General features: G+C 28.7%; 2 protein-coding genes across 2 annotated transcripts in view; both read right to left on the reverse strand.

Moving 5' to 3' along the window:
* Window positions 1–17,634, reverse strand: part of LOC144836902 (LIM/homeobox protein Lhx3-like) — a 38,597-nt gene extending 20,963 nt beyond the window's left edge. The window contains exon 1 of the mRNA XM_078691825.1: window positions 17,417–17,634. Within this exon, the coding sequence (XP_078547951.1) occupies window positions 17,417–17,474 (58 nt within the window). The 5' untranslated portion in view covers window positions 17,475–17,634. The remainder of the gene's footprint in view (window positions 1–17,416) is intronic.
* The window catches only part of LOC144836908 (melatonin receptor type 1B-B-like), a 304,056-nt gene that overhangs the window by 232,709 nt on the left and 45,031 nt on the right, over window positions 1–26,316 (reverse strand). The gene's annotated exons all lie outside the window — the stretch shown is intronic.

Genomic DNA, 26,316 nt, shown 5'->3' on the forward strand with positions numbered 1-26,316 from the left:
CTCTTTTGAACTACCACATCTCGGAAGCTAAAACCTCTCGTAACCAACCACCGTTCGTAAGCGACAACCTCTCAAAAAAACATTTTATGAACGATTGTTTTTTCATATTTACCACCAGTTCGTCGCCTTCTTTTCGTTCGTGTACATTTGTGGATCAGCTTTGTAGTTATAAGCCGATTATGGCCGTCGTTCTTACAAGATTAAAATTTACATAATGTACTGTATGATGTCCGTATTATGAATCCATCTAAATTCTCATAATTCATACGATAATATTCATGTTTTTCTGTATGACTTTGTAATCCAAAAGCGAACAAAAATCTGTCAAAGTACATTACATATGATAATAATACATAAATAATAATTGATAATAAGAATACATTGTCTTAGATGGACAAATTTACTAAACGTTTTATTTTGTTAAAATTTACTCATGACATTACTCATATATTTTTGTATGCGATATTCGTTTGGTCATGAGGAAAGAGTGGGGTATTAGAAGAATGAAGCGTGTTTGTCTGTTAGCAGGCAGCAGGATAACGTTAAAAAGACGGATCTTTACAAAATTGAAGGCACAGATAGAAGTGTTGTTACGGAAGACCCCATTAAACTTTGGAGTCAATCTGGGCCAGTATCCAAATTCTGGACCATTTTAGACCGTATGACTATGGTAAATGAGGCCACCAACTGGAAACTTCATAATTGTTACCTTCGCCAAGGAGGTTATATTAGTGTCTGCGATATTTGTTTAGCATTGCGCACATTCACATGTGCACATTATTTTGTGCGCACCTACGTGAACTTTTTATCTTTTCAATCCTGGCGCGGAGGTTGCAACTCTCTGGTCGTTGATAATAACAGCAGTGTTAACCATATATGGTTAACACTGCTGTTATTAGATGGAACTATACTCGATGTTACAAGTTCCTCTTTAAAAGTTATGGCAGATATATACGGATATTGCCTGCTTAAAAATCATGTATTTGATATCATTCAAGTTAATAATAAAATTATAAAATTAAATATCTGTTATGTAATATAGCTAATTAATGTTCGTCGGTACGTAGGCCTAGGTATACTGATATCTTTGATATTCTCCTGCATCGAGGAATGACCGAGAAAAAGTTGATAATTTCTATGGCCTATGATTTATAATTGTGTATTTAAATGTTGTAAAACAAAATGGAAAGTATGAATTGAAATCTGTGTTGACAAAATAACAAACTATCTTGTGTATAATACTTATACAGTGGTTAATATTATGCTATCGACGTATTTTCATCTTGACTGTTGAGAGCACCACTCTTTAGTAGAGAGGCTTGTTACAACACTTCACCTTGATGACGTCATTTAAAATATAAGTGCTGCGCTAATCGAACAGACATGTCCATTCAATAAACAAACTATAGTATATTTCATTATAGGCATAATGGTTCATTTAAAATAAAATAGAGAAATATTACTTCCTAGAGATATAAGTCTTTCAAACAATGACCTTAAAGGTCACATCAAACATTTACAATGTTACAGTAAAACATAAAGAATGTTAGAATACATATGTATCGGGTACAAATACTTATTATTCACATATAATACTTACTTTAGGTAATAAATCATGGAAAAAAATTCTGTTCTGGAAAATCTGAAAGTACTGAATGTTACTCGAGTACTTATAGAAACACAGGCCTACTAGAATCATTCTCTACTACAGACTAATGATAGACAGAGCTTAATTAATTAAAGATCTATACTATCAAACTAGTTTGACAACAAAAGTGCACAAATACCGTGTCCATTATGGGCATATAACATTTTTTGTCGCATTAAGTTAGTGACAGAGCTTTATGACGTTTATTTTAAAAGTTTGATTATTTGAATGATACTAAAATACACAAAGCTTGAATTTCATGTGCGTAAGTGTGCTGACTATTTACACGACCACTAGTCTAACTATTTACAATGTTTGATATTTGAAGCGATATCGCATTACATGCAACAGATACACAGCACTCGGCGTAAAGTCAACACTAACATTCACAAATTTAATTATAACCGAAATTCTGACACCAAAAACGATAACGAGATTTTCTTAAGCAGTAAGATTAGAAATAGATTGGCATTTGATTGTAATGTTATCCCTGACTTTAAGCGACTTCCACGCCAAGATTTACTAATTATGTTTTCTTGTATTTATTACATTAAAATAATAATGTATCTGGAAGAGCAAATACAGCCTTCTGTTGAACATGCATGTACTTATGTACGCGCGCATGTTTGCTCGACGCGACGACGACCTCTAGTATGCGCTTTTTGATACTCTATGAACTCCGCAACCTCTGTTGAATGACCGTGTATTCCAGTCATTTTGATAACTATGTAATGAAATTGGCCTAGCTAAATTAGGAAAATATACCGTTTTTAGTTATTGTTTTCCAGTAGTTGTCAGCTTTGGAGGTTTTTAATATTTAAACAAAAATTGTATATTCTTAGTGGGAGTGTTTTTTTTTTTCATTGAACGAAGGCACACTTCAAAACATTATATTTTTGTGTGACTAACCAACTAAAATTACAGTAAGGTTTATAACAAAAGTATATAATGAATAAACTCATTTTTTCTCATCTACCGGTACTCCTTATGATTAACAACTATCATTAAAATAACGTGCTTGAATCAAATGCTTTCACGTACTGCACAACGCTTAAAACACCTAAATATTTGTCCATGTGAACACCATACTCCTTTAACATTAATTATGAATACAATTTATACAGTCAGTGATGGTAAGCCCACTTCTTTGACAACACAAAATACAGTAACAGATTCAACGCTTTACACATTTTCCGTATGGACAGTATGTATCTTAGTTCTTGTAAAAATAACTGTGTATCTAGCGTTTCTAAAGGCAATTTACTCAAATAATTGGAGTAAAATGTGAAGTGGCCATCGGCAACGATCGGTCAAAATACTGACATGTTTCATAGACTGTGTAATATTTTGCTTTGTATTCAAATACATTGCGGAAAGCTGTCGTTTAATTTAAACAAAATGAATTTCTAATATTTAATGATTGTTATTATCATTATATAACATATATTATTAGTTTATGTAACTTCTGTTTCTTTTTCGTATTTAATGTTATATCTTGAACTTAAAGTCTTTCTGACTTATTATGACTTCATGGTTGTAAGTGATGATTTATGATATTGATTATGGTGGTAATTTATGATAATGGTGGTGATTTATGATAATGGTGGTGATTTATGATAACTGGTGGTGATTTATGATAATGGTGTTGATTTATAATAATGGTTGTGGTGATGTATGATATCGGTGCTGACTTATGATAATGGTTGTGGTAGTGATTTATGATAATGGTTGTGGTGGTGATTTATGATAATGGTTGTGGTGGTGATTTATGATAATGATGGTCATTTCTGTTAATGGTTGTAAGTATTGATTTATGATAATGGAGTGATAATGGTGGTTATTTAAGATAATGGTGGTGATTTATGATAATGGTTGTGGTGGTGATTTATGATAGTGGTGGTGATTTATGATAATGGTGGTGATTTATGAAATTGGTAATGATTTATGATAATGGTGGTGATTTATGATAATGGTGGTGATTTATGATAATGGTGGTTATTTAAGATAATGGTGGTGATTTATGATAATGGTTGTGGTGGTGATTTATGATAATAGTGGTGATTTATGATAATGGTGGTAACTTTTGAAATTGGTAATGATTTAAGATAATGGTGGTGATTTATGATAATGGTGGTGATTTATGATAATAGTGGTGATTTATGATAATGGTGGTAATTTATGAAATTGGTAATGATTTATGATAATGGTGGTAATTTATGATAAATGGTGGTGATTTATTACAATGGTTGTGGTGGTGATTTATAATAATGGTGGTGATTTATTACAATGGTTGTGGTGGTGATTTATGATAATGGTGGTGATTTATTACAATGGTTGTGGTGGTGATTCATGATGATTTTGAATATTGGTGATATATCATGATATTGACGATTTGAAGGTGATGATCTAAGGTGATGAAGATGGCATTGTGGTTTATTATGATTCATTGATGGATGGTTTTGGGTGTGGGTGATACCGTATGTATCGATGGTGTTGACGGTACAGTGATCTATTATACTAGACAGTAATGCGATATATAAATTATTCCATTCTCGGATTCATAGAATACGACTTAAATTTCAAATTAATTAAAATGTAGGATATCTTAACCTTGCCTAACCACATACACACTGCGGCTTCCTGTTATTAACATTTCATTTATGACAGTAGCCTGCAAAAATATTCAATAATAATATTAATAATAACCAATGTAAACATGTTATTATTTGTAGACACGGATTAGGTCTACAGTAACGTCTGGATTCGGTATATGAATGGCAACTAGAATAGAATTTCATTTTATGGGGCCAAATTATGGAACGAACCTTCTCCTTTAACAAGAGATATCCCGTTTACAAAATAATTATATGGCATATTTCATAATTTACTATTTCTTATGCAAGTTGGTGTTAAGCTTTGATTAGTTTCTTTTAACTAAATCTTATTACCTTTTGTCAATGATGTTGTTTTGTTGGCAATAAAATAAAGTGACTTTTGAGGGCCTGTGTTTATATATGTCTGGCATTAATGATAAATGTTATGAACGTGTCGTCATCAACTCAATTCTTAGTGCTATATTTCATAGGAATTTATAGGAATAATGTATGCATCTAATTTGTATTAAATATGGTGCCTGTATCATATAAGGTTAGGTTAAGGATTATGTTATTATTATGATACTATATAGAGGATACATATGAAACACAAATATTCCTATGATAGGCCAATAGGATTAATTTAGACACAGTACCGAGAATCGGTTGCATCAAAACCCAACAAATCTTCTCTTAATGGTAATTACCCGTATAGTAGGCCTATTAACACATACATTTCCCCTTGTTTGTTTTACTGGCAATTATCCACTTATTAGGGGAGATGTTCTGCCACCCACAGCAAAAACTTTTTGTTTGTTTACGTTTGTGTACATGACGGTGAGCACACAAACGTAAACAAAGAAACACAATAGCCCTTGCCAACAAATGATTGTTTGTTGATTGGCCAAAATGACTTGATTAATTACACTCACGTACAGTACCTGCGATACGTTCTAGTGGGAACCCATTTTTAGAAAGTGTGCATGGAAAAACCAGGTGAAATATCACAAAATATAGTCATGATCGGGATTAAATCGGATTAGTCGGATAACAAAGCCATCTATTAATCCGTATTGATTCGGCAAGCGGCTGTATTCTAATAAGGTTTATATTTCGCTCATATTTCTGTGAGAAATGAAATGTTGCAGAAAATATCGTTCATAAACCGATTTTGATCTCCTGACAGATTTGCATGTGAATCACAAAGTATGAGAAATATTGCCTTTATAGCTTAGTGTTCTCTCTCTCAGTTTAAGTCTTTCAAATATACATCGACCGGTAACATTTCAAAAAAGATAAGAACTAACGTGTCAGAGAAGTATCTATAGGCATATTTCTTTACTGTTTAATATAAGTATATGAATATTATAATAACTGTTGTTAGCTTATCATTATGTCACAATGCTGATATTTGAGGGGGGTTTCCCCTTTGTGAGATCTTCTATTCAGTCTGGCTGTTTTCTTTTATTTGGCTTATTGTGTATCTCCACAGCATCATCATTTCAGTAATTTTCCTTTTGATTGATACATATCGGTATATAATCAATCTAGTTTTAATGCATGTTATTTAGACTTTTTAAAAAGCAAAATTTGTATTTGGCTTTTATATGTTAGCAAAATTTAGATTTACCAAGATTCAACATATTTAGATATTTTAACACATTAATTTTGTAAATTGCATACATCAAGAAACATAACTTTAAACTTACTACTACTATTATCATATCAAAGTCTTTGCATGTTTGACTAATTTTCTAGATGTGAGTTAAGAGAATTTTTAAGTTGCAACTTTATGCCTATTGGTTTCAATTTTGAATACGCCAATTCTAACTTATAGGAGGCTCTAAGATACTTACTTCGATTCCAAATTATTTTGTAAATAAAATATTTTTTTTTATAAATACAAGTAACTAGCTGGTACAATTTCTAAGAGTAAATTCTAAGTCATTAAGTCAAAATACTATACGAAAGGTATGTTTAGTACACATACATGTATAATTGCACAAAATATATACCCAGTCTAACCGGTACAATTTACAAAGAAATATAAATAGAAAAAGAAAGGAAACTAAAAAAATACAAAGACTACCAATGAATGAAGCCCATAGAAAAAATAATAAGAAAATGTAGAAAAAAATGGAGACAACAATGTGAAATAACAAATAGGCCTAATGAACATTTCTAACTAAAATATTACTGAATAATTTGTAATTTATTGATTATGATATTATGAAATAACAATACTAAAAAGATATACACAAAGAATTCAAGTAATGTTTGGTTGCAAATCCATGTGTAGTTACAACATTACACAAATATTCTTGCCCACTTTTCTACGGAAGTCATTAACGTCAATATAACATTGTAGAAAAAGTCGATACAATAAAAAAATTAGCTAAACAAAAACTGGTTTTGTTGAATCTGTTTTATCCAATATTGACATAAAATATTATATTATACAGTAGTCTCTAGTCACCCAGGTGTGTACGCTATATTAGCCATTCTTTAGTATCGTTTCATTTACTTCCAACAATAGAGAATATTCTTTCATTAACTTGTTTAGCCCGCGGCCGTGAATTAACGATTGACTTGAAGCTTCTATATATCCTTTTTAATTATGATTGTAACATCAATTTGTCATTAGTTATTAGGCCATTTTATTGCATGTGAATTGTGTTTATCCAAAGTTTATATATAAAGTAGAGTACTATCGTCGGTTTTAATAAGAGATACTTTTTTTTTATTAATTGTAATAACAACAATGAAATAGTATACATTTTGTTTAACAGAGTATAAAATTCTTCATTTTAGTAAGGTTCCATGAAGTTCAACTAGAAACCAAATAATATAATGATATGTAAGAGAAATAATAATAATAATAATATATTTGAAGAAACCATTAATGTGGATCAATACCGATAGACTCCTCTTACACAATGCTATGTATCTAATATCTAACAACAAAACAATAAAGAAAAAAAGTAACATCCAATAGTAAAGATGCAATTAAATATGTATGGTTGTGTGAAAGGGATTTATGACAAGAGAACGTTTCCTTTAACTTATTCCAAAGGCATGACCAGGGAAAGTATTTAATCTTAATTCATAGATCTTTATTGAGTAGAAATATACTTTGTTTGCATGTTAAAAGAAATGATGAATACCAACAAAGTTAATACCACCATGGGTAATATTATGCAACAACAATATTTGATATTTTAAGAAATCTTGAAAGATTTACTTCGTTTACATAGTTTTGTGAATCTAATGGCTAATTAACAAATATAAAGAAATAAAATTAACATTCAATAGGCCATGAATAATGATATGTTTTTGGTCGTGTGAAAGAGATTTATGCAAAACAAGATACATCTAGCGTTTTTTCTTCTAAAGTCTAGGCCTATTACCAAAATAAATAATCAATAGATAGCAATGATAGACCCATATTAAACATTGATATTGTTACGATGTGAAATATATACGGAACATTTTAAAATAAATAACAACAAATCTAATTTATTTTAATTGTTTAAGCCGTTCTTAAATCCTTACTAAATTCAATGATTCAATAATTATTATGAACTAATTATTAAACCATTAAACTTAGTAGGGATTTAAGAACGATTTAAAAATTGAAAAGAATTTTTTTTTAGATTAAATTAAATCATTTCTAGTGTACATACATAACATTATACGATAAAACACAATAAAGAAAGATAAAGATAAAATATGTTATTAATTATTAAACCATTACGGCCTAAACTTAGTAAGGATTTGAGAACGGTTATTATTATCGTTATTTTTTTGTTAATGATTTCTAGGGTTTAAATTAAAAAAATGATAAGCCCAAAGTCGTATAAATTCAATACAAAAATTCTGTGGGTAACAATAAACAGAATTCATCTCATCAAAGCTAACTATAGTAAAATGAAATACCGGTACAGTATAGCCACAAACACACGGGGGAGATTTTTTTAATAGGTCTTTCGCCTGAAATTTCGGGTATGCCACCAATATGCACATGCACTTCGGCAGACTAAATATTTCACTTTTCTTAGCCTTGTATTATTTTGCTCACCGAACATCACTTTATGACTACTTTGTATTTACCTTTGTTTGAAACGACCCTTTCAGTTTGTCGATACAAATTCTGCAACAAATCTTCTTCAACTTATGAAGGTTTTAACTCCAGAGTGTCTACTCGTTAAACTAAGATAGTTTTAAAACACAACTCAAATTTGCGCACGCCTTGTTAAAAACAAATGTGCTCCATGGTTAAGTTGTAGCAATACATTTTTGTCTTATCATTAATAATTGTTTTCATAACATAATTAATACAACATTTTATGAAGAAATTAATTGGAAAATGTTTTAGGTTCAAACTACTTTTCGTTGGTCAAGATGGAATGACGTCATGACAAGGTTATATTATGGATTCATTAAAACAAAATTAATCTGAGTAAAATATTGAAGGATAGCAAAACATTGTAATAATTATAATGTTTTATGCATAAAATAGTATAAAAAACTATGATTAGAAATAATGTTGGCGTCTTGGAATATATTACTTTAATCTCAGAACATAATTTAGCAGAATAACGTTATTACTGGTAAATTATGAATAATTCATTTAATAATTGTCTCTTATAATTTTTGTGTTCACAGATTTATTAAAACGTAGAATAATATTCAATTAATAATAATTTGTATATACCATCGTTAATGAAATTAACATTTTAATCTCATAATATTGTGATTATAAATTAAACGTATATTAATATAAATGTATTATTTATATTTTGTTCTAATATAGGGAAAAAATATTTTTAAAAATACAATTATTAAATTTTTGAAAAAATATATATATATATATTAGGTGGAATATTAAAAATACATAATATTGAAATAAGCACAATTTAGTTTTGATTACGTAAAACCAGTTAAAATGTGTAATGTTACTCTTCTTATAAGACCAATCTAAAAAACACATTAATTTCATTTTACAATATCACGTGGTATTAATTTTATAATAATTACTGCATTTTTTGATCAAATAAACTACAATAAAAATAGAAATAATGAACCAAATACTATATAAAATACAAATAAGAACAATTAATAGAGCATAATTACAGTAGGCCTAATATAGACATTATTTTGAAATAACAGTAATTTTATAAGATAACTATAACATTATGATAACATTGTAATTTGTCTGATGCCTTCAAGATATTGTCATGTGGTATATATATTTTACTGTATAATAAAAGAAAAGTCTATATAATAAATGTATGTTCTCGGTTGGGGTCATTCTAATTATGTCATATTACATATTACATATTAGTATAATATTCATATTTTCTGATCTGATGTATTTATATAATGTTCGCGGATCATAGGCCACATGTAAATTTTCAATTGTTTATATTACCTAAAATATATGTTGTGTAGGTTGAGTTATTTTAATTTTGCAGAATTTATATATTAAAAATGTTATATTATATTTTAAGATATAGCAATACGAATTAGTCTATTTATAATTTATTAACCAAAATTCACATTATTCGAGTCTGTACCGATTATAAAAAAGCCCTTTTACGCTGATGCGTAAGTATTTAAAATGCATAAATCGCTAAAACCTAAGTCGATAGATTTTTTTCTACTAGGCCAAAGAACGGCGTTGAGTTTTTGTTTATAATCGGGACATTTTGATTCCGGGGACTTTCCATTGGCTGGTTATTATATGATAGGATGATATGAGGCAACTGATTACCTATCATCCTTTTAAGACAGATCTATGTATGTATTATATACCGTTAGCAAGATTAAACCCTTAGGCGGTAGTAATAACTAATGAATATTTCGACTAGTTACTTTCGTATTTTCTTCAGGCCTTCATCTTTCTCAACAGGTCGCGTAACTATTGCTCACGAGATGCAAAAAGAACAGAGTTCGTTAATTTCTACTCAAAGCGCTTGAACAAAGAATACAACCTTTTATTTTCTTCAATAGTAAGACGATCAAGGCCGATAAATACTATAGTTGGTTTGGTTATTGTTTGTTTTTAAAAGCACGGTATCATTAGAATGCAATTAGAATGTTGGTATGCATTGTGTGGAGAAGTAATTGATGATAAAAATATTGTCATTGTGTTGTACAGAGAAGTCGCATCACAAAACATAAAACTACAGCAAAAAAAATATGATTTTAGTAAGCATATATAATGGATTATTATAAGGTATCTTAAGATATGCACATATTGTACAATCAAATTAGTAAGGTTAATTAATTATTATAAACATATACATTTCCATCTTTTTTAATCAACAATTGACATAATACACCGACCGAGATTATTAAATTTAAATATCAGATTAGGCATTATACATAATAATAACAGGTTTAAAACAATAATGTTAATATATATTATTTAATATATAGTTATTTATTAAAGCATGTTTTTTGGAAGTTGTGGAAAAAGATTTGAAACTGATTTGGTTTCAGTTTGTTTTCAACACCCTCCACTAGTACAATTCCTGGATCCTCAGCCAAAATGTAGGCCTACAAAAGAGCTAGGCGCGTACAAAAGTGAAAAATTAATCAGGTTAATAAGGTGGAAATACCAATAAAATTATCTCATCATTGATTAGATGCACTAGTTTAGACATACCTTGATTGGCCTTGATAATGAAATTTCAATTATAATTATTATATTGGTCTTTGACACCAAATATTGATATACAATAAGCTATAAACAAAATAATGTTAACTTTACATTTTTTGTTTACAAAATTGATTGAGAAACTATATTTATAGCATTTTTATAAAAAAAAAAATTAATATTGTTGTATTGTAGGTTTCTTTGAATTTAGCATTTAATAAATCTTATATTTAAGATATCGTGAGCATAAAATATTCAAATTTAGTCGTGTACACGCAGCTCTAAAAACGATAAGAATAATGTCACGGAAAATAGCCGTCTATCATTCCTCATCCGACGATCGTAACATATAGGGTTCGACCGAAGGGCGCCGAAAGTCTCATTATATTTTTGATTTATTGGAATCTAACTTTTATGTAAATATTGCCATTTATAAATATTTTGAAACGCCTTTGTTTTATAGAGAAAACATTCTTGGTGTACTAATTTTCAGTTGCACAACATATACACACAATAATTGACACGCGCAAATATTACAATTATAGTAACTGTGTTTTTTGTGTGCGCGCGTTCAGACGAGGAAGATTGTAATGTTTTGTGCGCTCGCGTTAAAAAAATGATGAAATATGTGCAGCATGGACGAATGTGTTCTGAAGAAATTTGAAGAACTTTTGCACGCACGCGTTCAGACGAGGATGATTGTTAATTATTGCACGCCAGCGTTCAAACAACGATGAAATATGTACAGATTTTTGTATGCGCGCGTGAATTCAATGTGGCTTAATGGTGCCGCTAACGAAAAGACAGGAAATATAATAATAATACATTTAATGTTTCTTAATTTACTTAAATAATGCACATTTAAAATCCTATATGTGTTATGATACTTTTATTAATAGGCCTACTGTAAATTACTGTTTGACGTTAATTATATCCAATATTCACACAAAAAAAATTATACTTCTCAACAAACACGCACAAACGATTTCCAATTAAATGGTTTAGGCCACTGTAAGTACTATCTTCATGTCGTCGTTGAAAAAGAGAGATTATACGATAATGAATAACATTACTATACTGGAATAAAAATATTCATCTACAATGGTATAAGTTTGCTTTGAAAAATAGAAATACGCATAACAACGTATTATGTATGGACTAATAATAAATAGTGATATTTATAATAAATAGATAATAAGAACAATCATTGACAATATCATATCCATAAATTTATAACCAAAATAGGAAAAAAAATCTACGTAAGAAGATTAAAAATACGCGAGACAATAACACAGATTACAAACGTATCACCGTAGACAATAAAAACGAAATTATTCCATTCAAAAATGATTAATATAGTCAAAAGCCTGAATAATCGTTTACAATTATTGCATGACATTTTAAAGAGATTTCAAGTTTGGGAGAATCTGAAAAATCGAAACTAGAAAACAATTGATACAAACAATGATATACAGTGTAGACTAGATTAATCTAGCTTGTCGACTCGACCGTAGTTTATCAGGAAAATTGTATCTATTTTACAAAAGTGGCAGACAAATAATCAATAAACATAACAATGTATATAACAGTATATAAAAACCATGATAAAATACAATGACATGAAAATTGTAAATGATCAAAAATGTAAAATCATCCCTAGAAAGTTAATGTATTACAAATAGGCCTCGAAGTGAGAATTTTCTATATTCTATTTCTACATATTATTCAAATATTTTAATATTTAAAAATATTTTGGAAAAAAAGTTTGTAAAACTACTAAGAATGTTTAGTTATTATAGAAATGGTAATGCCAAAAATCGCTTTTAAAGAAATGATGTAATTTCTATAATGTTTAAAATATCTAACAAATTAAATTCATGTCATTATGACTACTAAATGTCTTATTTTGACAAAAAAGAATAGGCTTAAGCAAGAAGTAGTAGCAGCATTTAAATATAATTTTGAATATTTTGTTATTTCCGAATAGGCCTATAACATTCATACCAGAAACGTAATCGCTTGTTTTTAACAAACGAATAAATAGAGGTAATAGGCAAGTATTGAATTCAATTTTTAAATAATCAAAATAACATTATTACGGTATATGTATTTTATAATTTAAATTGCACAGTTGACCCGCGCGTACACAATACGATACAATATTTATGATCAGATTGTAAACGCGCGCGTATACAATCCATTACAATAAGCATGTGAACTCGCGTGTACACAACCAATAACTTATTATCAGCTTTGAAACGCGCGCGTACACAGTACGTAACATTATCAGGCTTTGAACGCGCGCGTACACAATACTTTCAATCATTATCAGCTTGCTGACGCGCGTGTACACGATTCCTACAATTATCTAGTTACTATCGCGTCACATATGCGTCCTTTTGAGTTTTTATATATTTTTCTGATGCATTACACTTTCTTAAATTGATTTGTTTTCCTTGTTGATAATTAATTTTAGTAATTTACTTTATTCATTGTAACATTATATTAGGTTATTGATTTGTTTAATGTATATTAAAATGGCACTTTTATGTATTATGTATAAAAGATTGATAGTTTCAAAGGTAAATTGTAATTATATTTAAAATTAGTTCTAGTAGATGAGATGGGAAGTAGGACGGGGAATAAAGTTAAATGTCTACAATATAAACGCCGACTGAAATATATTATTCAAATATTCCTAATACCATACAATATAATAAAAACGTGTGCGTACAAAAATATTCAACAAGATAAGTCTGTAGTAGACGCTTATCCTGACCTCTGTTATTTCATTCCATGAAATATCGCCTGTATCAACGTTGTTTCATTTATATTAAAAGTTTTACTAAACTGATGTTGAAATATTCACGATCAAAACTTTGTATGATGATGGTATAAAATAAAAGTTAAAGCAAATTATCGCCATAATGATTGTGTATAATTGTTTTTAAAATCTATAATTAATTTTTATAGCGATTGTAATTATACTTTAATATTATCTGATGAAAAGGTCGACTTGTGAAAGTTGGATTGGCTAGGGTTACATTGTAAGTGTACTAAAGTTGAATACTCACACGAAAGAATGGATACTTCCCTGGTCCCCAGATGCGATCATCCGTAATTACGCACATACGTACCGTCATTGTGGTGAGTCTCTTACAAATAACCTGTTTTTGAGTACCGTAGTGAGCTTAATCGGACAGTGCTGCCAATTTTTAAAATTGTTTTCTTTATATTGATATCTAATCTAATCGTATTGTCCCTCACCTTAACCACGTCATTAGGTAGATGATAACTGACAATTGACAGTCAGCTAGATAGTATTCTGTATAATAATTAAGTACTTTTAATACATGTTACCCCTGTCACTGGTTCGATATAGAGACTGTGTTTGCTACCATTCAACAAGCATCGTAATGCTAGTAAAACAACCTCAAAACATCACACATAATGTTAACACTATAGGCCTAATAACATTATGAAACCTGTATCTACATTACGGTTATAACACATTGGTTATATACTATTAAACTTTTAAAATTTGTCCATAATTATCAATTATTTATTAATTAAAATATATCCGGTTTTTAAAAAAAATTGTATTTTTTGTGTTTTATGTTTCTTTTTCATTCCTATCTATTTGTGCTTTTCTAAAAATCAATTTCATCAATTTCAAATTGTTGTATTTTTACCTTGTTTCTGTATATGTGTGTATGATGCCAATAAATCAACACCGTTGTTGTTTATACATTATACTATGTATTATATGTTGTTTTTAGCAAATATAATTTTTCTTGTTCTTTGAAATCCAATTCGAGTTTATACTGACATATTTTTCTTTTATATTTACATTTATCCTCGAATTTACAGGGAAATGGAATATATACATTATGATGTAAAAGCCATTGTCATCAGTCAATACAGCCATCAACTTGTAGAAAATTAATCGATATTTGAGTGCTTTTAGCTCGAAATTGTATGTATTTCGAATGAAAACCTGACAACTACGCCACTGCCTCTATACCTAAAGGCACGCAATATGCATTGTCGACAAATATCACAAACGCATATTTATTATTATTTTAATTAATTCTTTTTTTTTTCGATAAGAGATCACAAACTATTACACTTTCAATTTTGCCTAATTTGATTATTTTAAGAACGCTTTTATAACCAATACTGAAGTATCGCTACTGTAAAAAATATGTTTTTAAATCATAATGTACTGAACAACATTAAATAAAGCAATTATCTATACAATTACTATATAATTACATGAAATTAACAATCTTTAAATTATTTATTTATCGATATAATTAATTTGTTTACATGCTTTCTGATATCTGTGATGTTAATGAAACTAATTGTTAGTGGAAATTTAGCCTACTATTTTTATTCATCCAATTTAGATAAATTATGTTATGCTATTATTATTTAATCCTATTAAATATTATTTTATGATTTATATAGCATATTATAATCATAATATTTACATTGTATCTATAGGCTATATACATATTACGTAAGGGCAAATTTGAGTAAATCGTGCGTAGCTTGAATCTCAAATTGTCTCATACTTAGGTAAATATTTTTACCTCCTAATGAAATCCAGTCTACTAATTACGTTGACTTATAATTTAGTTATTGATAATTAAAACGAATACCGGTAATAATAAACAAATAGTCCACAGTAGGGGTAGTTGCGGACATATTATTTTGCTGTCCATGCTAAAACATACCCGAACACAAAAAATAATATTTATATTATTATCTCAGTTAAAATTATGCTCTACCTCATAATAAAGACAAAATCTATAATAAATATTACAAAAGAAAATACTGTAGTGTACAATCTGTAGCAACATAGGCTATACGATAAACAAGATAGACCGCCGACGGATTTCGGGTCCTGTATGATTTAGTCAGTGTCTAATCTTCTGTTATAGTTGATATACAGTATCATAAATAACTGTATAACTACACTATAAAGTTAATAGGACTAATAGTAATATGTATTGTTGTTCTTTTTACCAACGCAGCAATCGCATTCCGAATATCTCTTGCAAATAAAAGACATTAACTATTCTGACTTCTGGTCGGTAAAAGATCGCAAAATGCAACAGATAGGCCTATAGCAAACGGGAAAAACCTGATCATTACCAAGTCCTCCGAGAATAATGGCCTAGTGAACATGCACTACATATCTTAACCGACATAAAGTTAACATAAGTTAAATAGAAAATAAAATATAATCTTTAAAAAGGCCTAAATTACATAAAAGTATGGATTACTACTACTACTATTACTAATATACTTTTGACTTGAACAGAATATAATTACGAATTGTTTTGATTATTTATCAATGACAATTAAATAAAAAATATTGATATACGCATTTTTTTTATAACGAAGATTGTCTGAAAATGCCTTCAATAATTTTGGGGAAAAAATTGTTCATTTTTCAATCAATTGAAATTTTATAATTTCTATTCATTTCATATTATGAATTTATATTTATTTCATTAACAGAATTATTATTTAGCGATAGTTTTTATATTTCAGATATAGGCGTACGCCAAATTGTGAACGTACTGGTATTCCATAGCGTTCATTGAGCACTGCAATATACCGTAACGAAAGTATCAATATAATGCATTAATAGAAAGGTTGGAATCTTACGAATAATAATTATGTTAATAGTAATAAATATTATTATTTTTTTTATAATATGATTTTAAACATACTTATATATAAAATTATAAGTATAGAGTTGAAAAAATAAAAGAAATATAGGCATATTACGGTATATTATAAAACAAGATACATCATTATATCATTGTACACTAATCACAAGTTATGAATATACATCAACGTAAAGGTGTTGTGTATCACTCCTTAACTTAATGTAATAATATCCTGTATTATTGGTATATTGCCGTTACAACGAAAATATAAAAATATTGAAAGTTAATGAACGGTATAATTTCTTCTAATTTTCTGTTAGATGGTATAAAGTAGGTGATACAAATTAATATAAACAAATAACGTTTAGCACATTAACAACGTAAAATTAGTGTCATACTCACGGCGAAAGAATAAGAAACGATCATAGAGTTATTCCGACAACCGTAAACGAACCGAACCCATAAATGTCACCGAATGTAAAAGCATTTCTACATAATACCACCGCACTATACCCACATAATTTATATTAACGTTAATTTCTCTTGTAAATATTTAGCCTGCCTGTGATGTTACAAGTTGAATAAGAATACTCATGTCCCGTCTACGAATTACACATAGCTCATTAGTCTAATTGATAGCGAAGTACTTCATGCAATCTTCTAAAGTGCTACACAAAACTAATTTCATAAATTAGTCGGTCTTCAATATTAAAAAAAAACTAATTTATCTCAAACAAATAACTAATATATAAATGATGGAAATATTAAGAAATTAGAAAAAGATGATGATTAAAAAAAGTTGAAGAAAAGCCAGCGAGTTGCAACGTACCTCCGCCCTGTAAGATACTCAGTAACATTTCGTGCTCCTGCTGTGGCGATGCCATCATCCTCACCAATCGAAATCTTCAATTTTTTCGCGTATGATTTTTCGTTGATACTGATGCCTCTTAATGATGGCTGTTCAACCTACTTGTGTGTGAGAAGGGTTGATAAATTCTACTTGTCGAAATCAGCTTCCAGTGCAGGTAATAATTTAAATATGATCGTGTAGACGGGCTTTATCCCATGTATTAGAACGGTGCGCATGCGCGCATTTAGCTCATTATGTCGGTTTAGCTCTTGTATCACCAGCCCATCTAGATGCTGTAGTACTGTGGTACACTGTTTTACACACCATTTACGTATAGTCTTTTGACATTTTCATATTTTGTTTTTAGCTTCTCTTATAAAATAATACAGTACCCGGTACTAAACACAACCTAAACTATTATGTATGTCTATAGTTTGAAACATCTAAATTTGTAAAATGGTTTGCAGTACGCTGTTGTATACACCATTTTCGTACAGACTGTTTACAAAAAGAAATTACAGTAGTGTATTGTGTATATTTATTTTTTTGTTAAACTTTATATTCCTTAGTATAGCAATAGAAACGTAATCTCAGTCCAATAGTTTGAAACATCTAAATTTGTAAAATAAACAAATACACTTGTTTTACACACCATACGTACAGATTATTCTAAAAGAAAATCCAGTTACAGTTTTGCTCATATTTTATTTTGTTTACTTTATATTCGTTTATAAAATTACAGCAATACAAAATTAATGTATATGTAGACATAGTTTGAAACATCTAAATTTGTATAATAAACCAAATTAAAGCTGCCTGTACGTACAGAAATAATATTTTTTTTAAATCACTATTTATTTGTTTGTTGTTTATGTTCTTTATCTTTATAAAACATAAGTACATGCAGAATAAAATTAGATTGTCTACAAATAAAAAATGTATCGGCCTAAATTAGAAAAATTATATAAAATGTAAATATAAGCATATAATATGATAGAAATTTTATTATATATATATATATTTCAATCGATATTTTATAAAGTTGTGTATACTCATTTCTAAAATAACATTATACTTCATTCATTTTTAATTCAGATATTTGATCTATTTTTAGACGAAACAACGAAAAACAACACTATACAAATTAACTACTCATTAAGATATTACATATCTTAATCACCCTTATAAATAAATCGGTTTAATATCATTGATATACATTTGATGTTTAGCAATGTTGAGACAACATTTGCTAAAATTGATTTATAAATAGATTATTGCATTTGGTGTAAATTATTGTAAATGGTACATTTCTGATTGCAGGTCCATTTATTATTTATAATGTATGACCATTCCTAAATCATTTATTTTTAATTATTTTTCATATTTATACTGCTTTTTTCTATCATTATTAGGCCTATATCATTCTTAATGTTACATTATTTCTTTTTCATAATTAATTGTAATTTAAATGTTAACTATATCATTTGTATTTAATTTATTTGAAAATATATTTTTGTTAAAGATGTTTTGTCCACGAAAACATGAAAAATAAGAATGAATATAATTGGCAGACTTCGCAAATTACATTGTCTTGTTTTAATAAAGTTTTCCACTTTGCCGAATAAGTTCGAAAAAATGTTTATTTCGCCAAAAGAAAGTAACTTAAAGATATATTGTATCCCTAAAAAAATAATTTTTTCTAATTTTTTTGTTGAATATGCCATTTTAATATCACATAATAGTTATTCACTTTGACATTTTCCCCCCAAAAAAAATCTAATTTAAAGCAAAATACACCTAATTTGTCTGGAATTTGTTGAAATTAACCATTTCTTTTGTCTTGAAAGTGAAATCATTATTTTTGATGATTTTTTTTCTACAGAAGTCAATAACTTTATGAAAACTGTGACATTGCCTATTAAAATTTGATTTTATTAATCTTTATTTGTCATGTTTTTGGGGGACAATACATTTTTAAGTTTCAAGTGAAACACTATTATGTGACAAAGACGGCATAACGTATTCAACAAAATGTTTTTTGGGAAGAGAATCTTTAAAGAAAAGTTTTCTAACAGATTCAGTTGGCATTTGACATTCTTTGTAATTTTGTATTGAATAAATCAAATCAAATGATATTAAAACAAGGATTATATCACAATTTAAATATTCTTTAAACAATAGATAATGTTTTTTGTTTAAACGTCTATACATTCTAATGCATTTAATACACAATAAATTAAGTACACGATTAATTTCCTATTTTTTAAAGTAATTAAACAAGGTTATATTATTTTACAACTAACTGATAACATTGAAACAATTAAAAATAAATTAATATGTAATGATATATATTATAATAAAAAAGACAATTTTAAAGATGTAGGCCTACTGTAAAAAATGACGATTTTAAAATCAGACTTTAAATAGACTATTTTTTCGGTTTTAAACAAGTTATTCACTTTTTCCGATAAAAATCTACAAACAAAATGTTGATTTCTCTTATAAAAAGACAAAATAAACTGTTTAATTTAACCAAAACAAAAATAAAACTACAGTTAAATAGTTATATTTGTGAAATTAAAATAGCATGTTCAACAACAATGTTGTAAACAATAATTTTTTTTAGGAAAAAAATATATCTTACCTAATATAAATCTAAACTATTTTTCGAATACATGAATAATCACACTAAAACTGATTTTTCAACCAGAATAATACATTTATACTAGAATATTTAAAGTGCATTATTTCTTTAAGATTTTCTACCTTGAATGAAATGGCCTAGAAACGTTAAAATTCCCGAACAGGTCTTGCAGATAAAAAGCTTTCATCGTTGATACTACGCAACAATTAAACTCAACAGAATACGTCCCGCTTGCAATTTTATATGAATTACAAAGAAATATTACACATCATTTCCATAATCCGTTGATTGAAACTTGGTTGATTAAACGACTGTAAATAAATTGATATAGTTTCATATTTTAATTAATTGTTTTTACATTATCGTATAGAATTTAATAGAGAGAGTGAGAGAGAAAAATATATAAAATTAGATCATAATAATACGTTTCGACAGATGGCTGGCCTATAAGATATTATGAATGTTGTTATGTAGATTAAGAACTGAACAATATATTTAGATCTAATTGGATTACGCATGTCTTTTTGTTTTTACTTCCAATGAACTACCATTTTGGGACCGACTTTTAAGTGGTACGGTTTTCATTTGCTGGTCCATATAAATGCTTTTCACATTTCAAGGAAATGTATTGATTTTTCTCACTAAGCGTGCATTATCCTCTTCCATTTCAATAATTGGAAAACTATTGCATGCTAAGATTTTTTAAACATTTTGAGAATTTGTTTTACGCTAGTTGTTAAATGCGCGATTGAAATCCAATCTTCAATATAAGTGTCCATAAGTGTTCAACTCCGCGGTCAAAACCTAATCCCCTCTATTTCACAGTGCTAGCCTATAGCATTAAATTCAAGATAAAAGCTAGATTAATTTAAATAAAAGTTTGGTTCAATAGGTGTGTTATAAAATAATAATGAATATTTCATAATTATTCGTTGAATATGGAGAATATTTCCATGGGTTTAATAAAACAGTCAATCTTTTAACTAATGAAAACACTCTCTTCCCATCCCATTCAACCCATAAACATTCATTATTTGTATAATAGTAATTTATTTACGTTGAAATAATAATAATAAATCTTTCTCTTACAGAAATTTTAGAAACTGACAAGATCGATAGATATTCTCTAAGCTGAATCATAATTGTGTCATTATTATTTTTCTATTATTATTATTTATTTAATTTTAAATATTTATTTACATCAGGACAAAGAAAAACTGCTCAATAACTACATTTCTTGATGAATATTTTAATATTGCAATTAGTTGTGTGTTTAATTTAGAGCTAACCAAGTGTATCTTTTTCTAATTAGAGCTTTTTCGGGAGAATTGATTGGTTGCGCAATTAGTTTGCGAAAAACATAAATGAAAATATGAATAGGCGCGCGTACCTTATACCTTCTTTAAAGGACCAAAATGTGCGACCGATTTTTTTACGATAATTTAATTTTGCGATGAAATCTCACACAGAGATTGTACAACATTTTTTTTTTGTTACATTTATTTAATTTGTCTATAATCAGAAAAAAAAACATACACTATATTAATTATCATTATTACGAAGATATGAATTAAAGATACGATTTCCGAGAAGTATTGTTTTATAATGATTTTAGGGAGGAAAGATTATTTAAATCAGTTTTTAGAAATTCAAGACTGTACCGATACTACTGTAACACCTACGCCATAGAATATAAATATCAAAATCATCTCTCGTGACTTAAACTAATCTTAATTTCTTGATGAAAATGTGCGCACAATTATACACCACTTTTCGAAACAGAGGATTAGAAAGAAAACGGCTAATCGCAATCAATTACACTTAACAGTTATTACTAAAAAAAACTTAATCAATTAGATTGAAATTGCAATTATGTTTTTATATTATTTACATGTTGTATTTGATCAAAATTATATCATTACTTTTTGTAGAAAGTGGGGTACGTATCGACAATCATGCTCGCGTTAAATCCAACGATAAGGCCGTGTGTTTCTACGTTTATCAGTTACGTGTGGAATCAAGTTAAGACTTGGATTGATGGCGAGTGCATATTGTACATGATAAAAACATAACAAATCTTTCTAGTGTTTACAGACTATTTTGATTACACACTTACAAATGTTTTCAACGCGTCATCAGGTCTGTAACTCATCCGATAAGCAAGAGTGTTCCTTTCAACGCATGTATTTATTCGTTTAACACTAAGATAATTATTTTTCGCACGAAATTCAAGATGCTTAATTCGTGAGGTTTCTTTGTTTTCGTTCGTGAATTGTTCTATATTGCATTAGGCCCTAGTATTTTATTTTTATCATATTTTATCTGGAACTGGAAAAAGGGATAACACATTTACAATAATGTCACAAAGAATTAACCAACAATAGAAAACAATTTGATGCTTAATTCGTGTCATTTTTGTCATTCAATAGTATAATTTACCTGGAACTTGAAAAAGAATGTATTTTTAAAATCATACTATAGCCAAAGTATATAAGAATAACATATTTTACATTAAACAGTCACAGAAACAATCATCAATAGAAATGTTTTTAATGTGTTTTAAAATGTTTATTATTTTTAAAGTGCTGCTAAACAGTTAGCGTGTTTTTATCCTTAAAAAAATGTTGGAATGCAATTTTCCATTCTGTCAGAGGTCACGATGTTTTGGACAGTTCCTATCCCAAATTTCAAACCAATCTGTGTTGTAAAATGGTCAATTCACGATTTATTTATTTATAGGTAAATATATTGTTTACATTTTATCAAAAGTAGCGAAAATCAATAGTAACTGAAAATAGTGAAATTGATCCCAACGAACATCATTATCATTGATACTCAGTTCATTCAGTATCATTCGATTCTTATCTTAAATATTACTTAAAATCATCATGTATTGGCTTTGAACAAAGACTAGTAAACCATACTTTTCGTTTAACTTCCGACAAAGATTTGTTTTTAGGAGTCTATATACTGTTGTAGTAATGATAAAAATTCGTGTGTTTATTGTACATTGATAACAGATATAGTAATTGAAATGAAGATGTTCTCAATTCGTCGTTGATAATGAATGCAAATGATATGGTATCATTTGTTTTTAAAGTAAGATGCGGACAAACGTTATGCAAAACGTGAGGAAATTTAAATCATGAGTAAATTCTTTTCAACGTGACGTAATTCACTCACGCAGTAAATTATTTTCGGGAAACATCACACAAGTTGTTTTCAACGTTGAAATTCAAGTTCAATTTAGCAGCCGTTTGCAAAGTAATAAGTTCAATCAAGCAAGAGTGAAATTAATTTCACTTTTTCCTCGTTTAGTAGTGAACATTTAGGATAGCCATAAAAACGAGCTCTTTTTGTTTTTTCCCTCCATTTTTTGTCTTTATTTTAACCATTTATCTCATCAAATAAATTTGGAAAATAAATTGAAATCTTGAAATCTTGAAAATGTTAACATCAAGAAAAAAAAGTAAATGCAGTAAACTTAACTCAATATACAGAGACAAAATATAACAATAATACAATAATAATTTCAATGTCTTAATAACAAAATAAGCTTACAATACGAATATCAAAAGATGCTCTTTCCTAGCATTACCATGATTTCCTTATTGTGCCATTGAAATAATCGAACAAAAATTATTTACCTTTAAAAAACTGCCAGCAGTTAACCTTAACCATTATATAGTGAAAACATTTTTGTTTTGTTTTTTCCCTTACAGAAGTGATTAGCTTCATTAGCACTAAACATGACCTATTCAAAGTCTTGTTTTAGTAATCTTCATTTTTCATGTATTGTGTGGGGGGAAAATACTTCTTTGTTATTACAATTTTAGGCGCATCAGTTTTCTTACAAATTATGTAGGTCGGTAGGTCTATCATTAATAGTGAATGCAATTTTCTATTTCTCAAATGGTTTGTAAAAAAAACATAAGCAGGTTAAGTTTAACCATGGAAGAGTGCAGTCCCCGGTGTTACATTACACGAGCATATGAGGGCAGCTCCAGGTTTAAAATGTATGTTATTATATAATGACTTCCGTTGCAACAACATTATTAATAATCCCACCTATTTTTCTACCGCGGTAAAATAAATTTTACTGATTTTCAGTGATTTACAATTGTTATTTGTAATATGTATATAACATTGAATGTTCTTTCAATTACCATGTTCTTCCTTCCACAAATGTAGAAATAAGCTTCTAGTTATAAAAAAAATACGAAAAACATTCTTGTAGCACCACTTTTAAAAAGAAGATTTATTTCATGACGCTTATTTTGCTTCACCGCGCTGCAACACCAAAATTGGGTTTATTATTAGGTGATCATTTAGAATTCTAAATGATCACCTATTGTTATTGTATAAAATCTTTATTATTTTTTTTCTTTTTATTGTTTCTGTACACTATTTTGTGTAACAATTATCTCAAAAAGTTTAATGTCAATGATTACCAAAATTTCAGAATATCTTTCAAATAATATAACTTAATCCTAATAAGCTTTCCAGCGTGATCACTCATCCGTGACGACATTTATACGCCATTTTGCGAAATCACATTATCAATCATATCTCCATAATTCATTATCACATATTAATGAAATTCACTACACGTAAACTTCAGATCAAGGGTAAAAATATTAGCAAATAAAAACGCACGCGCACGTAGGGTCATGCGCGTGAAATCGTGCGTTAAAAATTTAAAACGCTCAAAATTAAGTTTTGATCAATTTAGAGCATGAATTAGGCCATTTGCATGTTTCAAAAAATTACTGCGCAAAAATGCGTTTTTGCGCGCGCGATACTTAAAAAGCGTAAAAAATATGATTTCACCAAATTTGAGTCAGTTCCGACTTAAAATAACGCTATACGAGCACGTTAAAAATGACAAAATGCGCACATTAATTTTACAAAAGTTCTGAAAATGGTGAAAAATAGGTCTTTTTTAAAATGAAAATAATTCTTCAGAATGCAAGATGACCCCCGATTTTTTTAACTTATTCTGGAAGCCATTGAGTTGTAGATATGAATTCATGTACACATTTTACGTACAAAATGTTTTGACGTCATCAAATGGCCACTTGAATTTAAAAATTAGGATTTGTTATCTTTTTGTGTAGATTATCACATTCAACAGAGCGCATCTTGGTTATGTGTGCTCGAATTTCGCACAAATTTCAGTATGTGCTTGCTTAATTAATTATCTTTATCATGAGTTGACACTATTTTTATTTTAATGACGTCATCACGCGTAAAAACTTGAATAACGTAGGCCGTGTAATTTCACCTTCGCAGTAAATTTGAATATCTTACAGCTCTTCAGAATTGAAGGTTACCTTGATGATTATAATTTATTATGAAAGCTGATGAAATGTAGATATTAATTCATATAAAAATTAAGCCTATCGGATGTTGTGACGTTAACATATGGCCAGTTGAAGTGAAAAAGTAGTTTTTTCATATTTTTTGTCAAAGTTATACACAATTCAAAGAGCGCGCACAGCGCTTCTACGTGCCAAATTTTTTTCAAAATCTTATATTTTTTTGCTCAATTCATTATCTTTCGAAATTGTCATCTTAAAGTTTAGTTTGATAACGTCATCATGCCAAAAAATTAGAACATGTGTGTCCCGTAATTTCACCTATGCTTCACTGTATATAGATATACAGTATATACTGTACATATTGTATATGGCATATAGGCACAACTCAGCACTATAAGCATATAATAGGATGGCATACATCAACTTTTTCCGATCGTATGTTAACGTACGTGTATGTTTAAAAAAAATTAATTTCAGTAAAATGATAAAAATGATCACCTATAATTCGTCAAAGTGACGAATTAAATTCTAGTTTTGTATTATTATGTTAATTGCAAAGATTTGTATTTCATAAACATTAGAACACTTTTAAATCTGTTACTTTTCTTAGTAATCTAAGTACATTGTAACTGTTTCATTGGAACTCGTTTTCAATTATGACTACTTTACATAACAAACGTGTTATAGTGTTGGTTCTAATTATTATTATGCCGCCTACAAAGCATGTTTGGCACGGGATGATATAGAACGCACACGCCGTGCAATTGACCAGTCTAGCCTAAAGCCAGCCTGGGCTTAGATTTTCAACGACTTTAAGTCAACACGTCCAATAAAACTGATGACCGTATAAATGAGGTATTAATAGTGTGCAGTAATTTTTGTGTCGTCTAGAACAAACGTTTTATCGGAAAATT

The sequence above is a fragment of the Antedon bifida genome, chromosome 3 (assembly GCF_963402885.1).
Source record: "Antedon bifida chromosome 3, ecAntBifi1.1, whole genome shotgun sequence".
NCBI lineage: Eukaryota > Metazoa > Echinodermata > Crinoidea > Comatulida > Antedonidae > Antedon > Antedon bifida.